The 7927-nt window shown below is 37.7% G+C and overlaps 1 protein-coding gene across 1 annotated transcript; it reads right to left on the reverse strand.

Moving 5' to 3' along the window:
• Nucleotides 1–1612: 1612 nt before the first annotated feature.
• On the reverse strand, nucleotides 1613–6946 carry LOC142225329 (uncharacterized). The gene has a single exon (XM_075295103.1). The coding sequence runs from the start codon at nucleotides 6944–6946 to the stop codon at nucleotides 1613–1615; it is 5334 nt and encodes a 1777-aa protein (XP_075151218.1).
• Nucleotides 6947–7927: the final 981 nt, after the last annotated feature.

Raw genomic sequence — 7927 nt, forward strand, 5'->3', positions numbered from 1 at the left:
CAGCTACGTAGCCCAGTGGATAGTGTGTTGGCTTACAAACTGTATGGTCCTCGGTTCGATTCTCCGTGCAGGCGAAAGGTAAAATTTAAAAAAATTTATAAAAGTGAATAATTTCTTCAACATTATTTGTATTACAGAGAAAGGTGCCAATAACTAAAAAATTTCGTGGAAGTGAAAATTACGAGTATGTTAGGGAATGAGCACAATCGTGTTTGGGAAAAATTCTTCCAAGCATATAATATTTGTTGATGTGATAGGCTCAAAATGAACTTGGCTGAATGTGAATTTGGAAGGCTGCAAAACACCAACAGGAGTAGAAATGTCACTCGATTTTAGTCAAAGATTTCCTCCGAAAAGAAATAAAGAAAACTGGTGTTGTTCGTTTCAAAGATGAATCCAAAGTGAGTTTTTATTTGGTCATGAACTTAACAGCTAACATAGGATTTATTGTAGTTGCAATTTTAACGAATGCAAGGCAACGCCACCTGCATTTCAACTATATGTAGTAATTGTACTTATAGATACGTTTCTATGTAAGGGAATTCACATTATTGACGTAAACATTCCGGGCCCCTTGATGGGTACCATCAAAATATTTTGTTCTAAAAATTCAGATTTTGTTTTAAAAATTCAGAATATTAACAAAGATTATAGGATTAGGTTAAAATTTTGATTGTTATTTTTGTTATTTGATTACTTTCACCAGTTCAATGGCCCACATTTACATAGGACACGTTCCTGAAACCAACCATCCGAATATCGAATTTTGAGCCATTGGCATGCCGTCGTGGTTTGGCATAACTCCACCTAGAATGAGTTTAGGGTACACGTCGGCTCCGAAAACTAGTGATATTTGTGAACTTTCGTAAAAGTTGGGATCTGCAAGAATCAAATTTAAAAATCGTTCTTTGAAAGTCGATGGTAGTGAGTGGGATGGCGTCTTCATGGATATCCGGTTATCGATTCGAAAGCACGATGTAAATCTGGCTTGTGGATCGGACATTGACCTAATGGTTAACTGGCACATAGTAATGTCCTCCACACGACTCGTCGGAACGCCAAGTTTTTCAACAATTGCTTTGGCTATGCGGCTCGTTGCTGATCCTGTGTCGATAAGAGCTCTAATCGGATAGAGACGTCCTTCATGAGCTATCTTTACGAGGGCGGTAGGAAGAATAGTGACTATTTGAGGTGGTAATATTCTTGGTACGGCAGGAACCATAGATTTCTGTCGGAGCGATCTGTTTATTGTGTTTTCGTGTAATAACGTATGATGTGGTCGTCTACAGATATGGCATCCAGTGTTGGAGAAACAACCCGAACCAGAATGTTCATGTGCCAAACAATTTGCACAATAGTTATGTTTTGCAACGATTTGCTTTCTTTGGTGAGAACCCATAGAGAGGAATTTTTTGCAATTTCGCAACGGATGAAATGCTTTACAGATTCGGCATTGAAAACGTCGAGAAGATTTTTTAAAAGTTCCCTTTGGGGTGGAAGGGCGATTCTCCACAATTCTAGGCATTCTGAAAATAAAATAAGCTAAAAATAAAGAACTACTGCAAAAAAAAAATTGTTGGTAGAATAAAGTTAGAGTAGGGGAGGAAATAAGCTATTTTGTTGGAAGGATGACTAGCTTTACGATTGGGCGCGTAAGTACGCCTTTGGTTGTATAAATGTCGGCCACTCTAACACGATTATCTTTTCCTGGATATAATTTTGTAACTCTGCCAATTCGCCACTCGCTAGGAGGAAGGTTTTCCTCCCGAACAACCACAACGGAGTCAATTTCGATATTGTTTTGTGGAGTCTTCCATTTATTCCTTTTATGGAGTTCCTTTAAATATTCCATTTTCCATCGTTGGCAAAAGTGTTGTTGAAGAACTTTAACACGCTGCCATCGATTAACGACCGACTCAGGATGGGTATCATAGCAAGGTTCAGGTGGGGCTAATATGGGACCACCAGTTAGGAAATGACCTGGCGTAAGCGGGTTTAAATCCTGCGGATCTTCCGAAGCAATAGAGATTGGCCTGGAATTCATACAAGCCTCAATTTTGGCTAAAAGAGTGCAGAACTCCTCGAAAGTATACGTAAAGTTACCGGAAATTTTTTTGAAATGGTTCTTAAAACTTTTTACACCGGCTTCCCACAAGCCGCCCATATGGGGTGCACCTGGAGGAATGAAATGCCAGGAGAGTTGTTGATGGACAAAGTGGGATACAAGATTGGATTTTGAGGCTTCAACAAAATTTTTTGCGATTTCTCTTGAAGCGCCTGTGAAATTGGTTCCGTTGTCGGAATACACATTTTGGGGGCAACCTCGTCTTGAGATGAATCGATGAAATGCTGCCAGAAATGCGGGAGTGGATAGGCAGGATGTTGCTTCCAGATGAATGGCTTTCGTTGCAAAGCACACGAAAACACAGACATATCCTTTTGAAATTTTAGAACCACGCCCTGAAAAGCTTTTAATGTTGAATGGGCCTGAAAAATCAATGCCGGTGTTATAAAACGGACGTTTAAGAGTGGTTCTAGCTGGAGGAAGTGCAGCCATAAGCTGTTTTTGGAGTTTCTTTTTATAGAGAACACACACCTTGCATTGGTGGATAATGGATTTAATTAAATTTTTTAATTTTGGAATCCAAAATTGTAATCTAACGAGGTTAAGCACTTGTTGATTACCACCATGAAGACACAAAAGATGTGTAAATTTCACTATAAGCCGACTTAGATGACCATTGTAGGGCAGAATAATAGGATAGCGTTCGTCATAACTTAGCGATGGTGAATATGCAAGTCGGCCAAATGCACGAATAATCCCAATTTCATCCAGAAAAGGATTGAGGTTGAGAATAGCACAAGATTTAGAAAGCATTTCCTTCTTTCTTAAGGATTCAACGACATTTGGAAAATATTTTGCCTGCGTCAGTAAAATTAATCTATTTTTTGTGTTTTTTATTTCATCAACGGTTAAATCAGTCGAATAGTTAACGCAAGAATTACGATACTTTGGGTGAATTCGGTAAATGAAGCGAAATATATAAGATATAACTCGGATAGCTCGAGGAAACGACGAAAATCGTTCAACAATGTCCCTTTGATTTGAGTCGGTGGCAACATGTACTTTTATAGCTTTTTGTTCCAAATTTGTATCGGTGAGGATATCTTGGCACAAAGGCCAACAACTTGGTGGTTGTGCTAACCAGTAGGGCCCGTGCCACCAAAGAGGGTTATCTATCAATTCGTTGGGATAAACACCACGACTAGCTAAATCTGCGGGATTGGACTGGGTATCTACATGGAACCAGTTGTCAATTCCAACTTTGTTGCTTATAAGAGATACCCTATTTGCAACAAAAGTTTTCCAATGACAGGCAGGTTTTCTAAGCCATGATAGGACGATCGTAGAGTCGGTCCATTTGAAAACTTCATATTCGGGAATTTTCATGGAAGGTATGACAGACTCGACAATATCGGCTAGTAAGGTAGCACCACAAAGTTCTAGCCTTGGAATCGAAAGTGATTTTACGGGGGAAACTCTGGATTTTGAAGTTAACAAATTAACGCAAACGGAATTATCTTCGAATTGGATGCGAGTATAAATGGCAGCCGCGTAGGCGTTTTCCGATGCATCACAAAATGCATGAAATTGAATATTACATTTTGGAGAATAGGAGACCCAACGAGGAATTTGAATAGATTTGGTGGATGAGAAATTTTCTAAAAATTTTACCCACCCATTAAAGCATTTAGGAGTGATATCATCATCCCAATCAACTTTTGAAAGCCATACATCTCGCATTAGAATCTTGGCAAGTATAACAATTGGAGCTAACCATCCGGCTGGATCAAATATTTTAGATATCTCAGAAAGAACTTGCCGCTTTGTATATTTTGGGTTCGGAGGTGAAGCTTGTATATCGAAAAGGAAACAATCTGACATCGCATTCCATTTCACGCCTAATGTTTTTGTTTGACTGGAATCGTCAAAAACAAGAAAATCTTGTTTCAAAATATGTTCCTTTGGCAAGGATTTTAAAAATTCTGTGGAATTTGACGTCCATTTTCTTAACGGGAAGCATGCAGAGTTAAGAGCGGAAATTAATTCATTCCTGGCCTCAAAGGTAGATTCGAGATCATGACATCCGCTTAAAACATCATCGACGTACATGTCGTCTCTAATAATTTTACTGGCGATAGGATATGAAGTATAACAATCCTGTGCTAACTGCAACAGCGACCTAATTGCTAAATATGGTGCTGCATTCACACCAAAAGTTACAGTCTGAAGTTCGAAATCTTCAATTTTGTCGTTGGAATCGAAGCGGAAGAGAATTCTTTGGAAACGGGTTTCACGTGGATTAACTCTTATTTGCCGATACATTTTTTCAATATCGGCACTGAAAACGAAGCGATAAAACCGCCATCTTAAAAGGAGGAGAGTCAAATCCGTTTGGAGAGTTGGACCTGGATATAGGATATCATTCAATGATGTGCCTGAAGAACTAGGACAAGAGGCATTGAAAACGACTCTTACCTTTGTTGTAGTTCTATCAGGTTTAATGACCGCGTGATGTGGAAGATAATAATGTTCAGGATATTTATTTTCGGAAAGGGTGGGAACTTTTACCATATGACCCAGTTCTAAATATTCTTGAATGACTGAATCATATTGCTTTTTCAGATCCACGTTTTTAAGCAGACGAGTTTCGTTTCTTAGAAACTGAGCACTTGCAATAGATCTTGATTGACCTAGCCGAGGAGAATCATTGGATAAAGATGGTTTAAACGGAAGGGATACAACAAATCTACCGTTTTTGTCACGGGTAGTAGTATCTGAGAATAATTTTTCGCAGAAAGAGTCGGAATCAGAGAGGTGAGGCTTTTGCGGAACTTCCTCCACCTCCCAAAAACGCTTAAGCTGTTTTTCTAAATTGGATTCTGTCAAATAAGATACCACAGTAGAAAAGGACGATATTTTGGGGTTTTGTTGGATAGGACCTGTAATTATCCATCCAAATACGGTCTCTTGTGCAACTAAGGATCCACATATATTCCGTTGGACATTTTCCAACATGATGTTGTTAAACAAATCCGCACCTATTAACAAATCAATTCGATTGCTTTCGTAAAACTGTGGGTCAGCGAGTTGAATGTTTGGAAAGTCTACCAAAATGGAAGGATTCACAGAGGTGGTTGGAAGGTCGCCTGATAGGCGCGGTACAACCAGGGCTGTAATACTAACTTCTAAGTTTGAGTCGAATCGGGGGCATATGGAAAAGTTAGCCAATTTGTTGGCCTTGGCTGTTGTGACACCGTTTAGGCCTGCAATTTCCGCTTCAATAGCTTGGAATGGTAGCTTAAGTATGTTAAAAATACGTTCAGAAATAAAAGATCCTTGAGAGCCGGAGTCAATTAAAGCCCTTACGAAATATTTTAATCCCAGATGTGTGACTTGAACGACCGCTGTACCGAGAAGTACATTATGGGAATGTGCGGCAAAACACGTTTGAATACTGTTCCCAGATGTCGAAGGGCAGAATGAAAGTGGCTCCGAATTTGAAGGATGGGAAGAAGCTTGGGGTGATGTGGACTGTATAGATTGGGCAATGGACTTTTGGACTTGTTGCTGACTTTTTATATTTGGAGTAGCAGACGTTTCTTGTGATTGTTGGATGTCACGATGTAGTAGTGTATGGTGTCTTTTACCACAAGAAAAACAATTATAGGAGCTTTTGCATTCTTTAAGGTTATGTGCCTTAGCGAAACAGTTAGTGCATAAATTCAGTTTTTTAATATATAATGCTCTCTCATTAGCAGTCATATTTAGAAATTTTGGACATTTGCGTATAGTGTGAGAAACATTTGCACATAAACTGCAAGATGGATTAGACGAAGAGGAAGAAATTTTAGCATGATTGCTATTAACTTTTTTGTTCAAGGGAAGATTAGGTTTCTTAGAATTCGAATGTGATTTATCAGAACTAGAAGGCGCATTGATTTCGGAAATTGTTTCCAATGTCTGGTACCGACTCGACAGAAAACAATCTAAATCTTCCCATTTGGACAAATCTTTTTTGTTTTTAATGGATTGCTCCCACAATGATAGAGTGGTGCGAGGAAGTTTTGTTGAGCATACATACACAAAAATTGCATCCCAACTAGAGACATCAATGTCATACATTTTTAACGATGAAATACAGGAGTTTATATCCCTCTGAAGGCATTTGATATCGTCACTTGATTCCGCCGAAACAGTGGTGAGGTTGAAAAGTAATCGGAGTTGAGAATGGACAAGCATTCTCTTGTTCTCAAATCTATCTTTGAGATTAGACCAAGCGATGTCAAACCCACTGTTTGTTAACGGGCATTTTTTAACAATGTCATGGGCTTCTCCTTCTGTCTTTTTTCTCAAATGGAAAAGTTTCTGAACTTTTGAAAGACTTGAATTTCTAATATATATGGCGGAGAACATGTCTCGGAATGAAGGCCAAGACTGATAATCCCCTCGAAATGATTCAGTGTCACAGGCTGGTAAATGGAAATTTGAAGGAGAAGGTAACGATACAGTGGGATTTGTTTGCGAACGCATGTGGATATCGGAACTAAGTTTCGAAACAATTCGAACATATATCTCGTAGGAGCTATGGAGTCTGGCATTTATACTATCTAAGTCCGGATTTCCATCATCTGAGTCTGAATCAGCTTCATTATCCTCAGCTGATTTATCCTCTTTAGATTGGCCACGATCCTTCTCCTCACTATCAAGTTGATCAATGCATTTATCATAGAGACCCTTAATTGTAGACCATATGGATTTAAGCTCTTCACGATGGACCTCTAAGGAAAAAATGGTTGAATCAGAAATAACTGCGTCAGTTAATTCCTGTTCAAACATAACCAATTTATTATTGGCGCGTATAAATCTGTCCAAGGCACTCATAATGTATAATATGAAAGAGCTTGAATTGGTTGTGGAGAAATTAACACAGAAATTGGAATAGACTAAAATTAAATATCCCGAAACAGATAGCTTCAAATGAGCTTCAACGAATCACAGAATGAATGTTCCGGCGAACTTTTGACGATTGATAATAATGGTAGATAAAAAATATTTTCCTTTCATATATTTTATCAGAAAGAGGATTGAAGCACAATTGTAAACAAATATTTCTAATGGTTCGATTTTATTTTATGTTAAAGATGTTATTTCATCTCTTAGGATTTAAGAGTTTCCATTTCTACTTGGACTTACGTTTTCACTCATAACTGGATAACTTCTGGGGAATTTAAAAAGGAAATTATTAATAGAAACAGCCAGTAATGTAATACCTTTATTGTTAAACAAAGTGGAAATTACTTGACGTCGTAGATTTAAACAGATTTTTCCAAGCGATGGGTTAGATGTTCAAAACAAAAACTTTATAAGTGGTAGTTGGCAAAAACTTCAGAATTGAACAATTGAGTGTGCGCTTACTTTCAATAAAGAAACCTTTTTGTTTTTTTTTTTTCTTTCATATTTCAGGGCCTTGACTCGATAAAAAATATGAAAATATTTCCTTGAATCGTTAACCAGTAGCGAACAGTTTGTGAAAATGTCGTAATTAGAACTTTTTTCTAGCCAGAGCTGGGAAAATGAAGATAATTGGCAGATCAACTTTTCATAAACAAAATTTCGTTTAAAAACAAAATGAGGTTTTCAAATAAAGAAAATACAAGAATTTCACAAACAACATAAATAATTTGTATTGTTTCTTAAATATACAAAAAAAATAATAAGTATGGAAAATACGTTCAATTATGTTTTTCTTTTATGGAAAGTGAAACGTGTGGGAATGTTTATTTAATTCTTGTATCGGCTTTCTATTGCGAAATTTGGCAAAAGTGTACTAATGTTTTTGCTCGAGTGTATAGAATCTATAAC

Source organism: Haematobia irritans, chromosome 2, assembly GCF_050003625.1.
Source record: "Haematobia irritans isolate KBUSLIRL chromosome 2, ASM5000362v1, whole genome shotgun sequence".
NCBI classification, from domain to species: domain Eukaryota; kingdom Metazoa; phylum Arthropoda; class Insecta; order Diptera; family Muscidae; genus Haematobia; species Haematobia irritans.

What these genes read in the sequence shown, in the direction of transcription:
- LOC142225329 (XM_075295103.1), bottom strand. Translation starts at nt 6,946, where the DNA reads ATGAGTGCCTTGGACAGATTTATACGCGCCAATAATAAATTGGTTATG.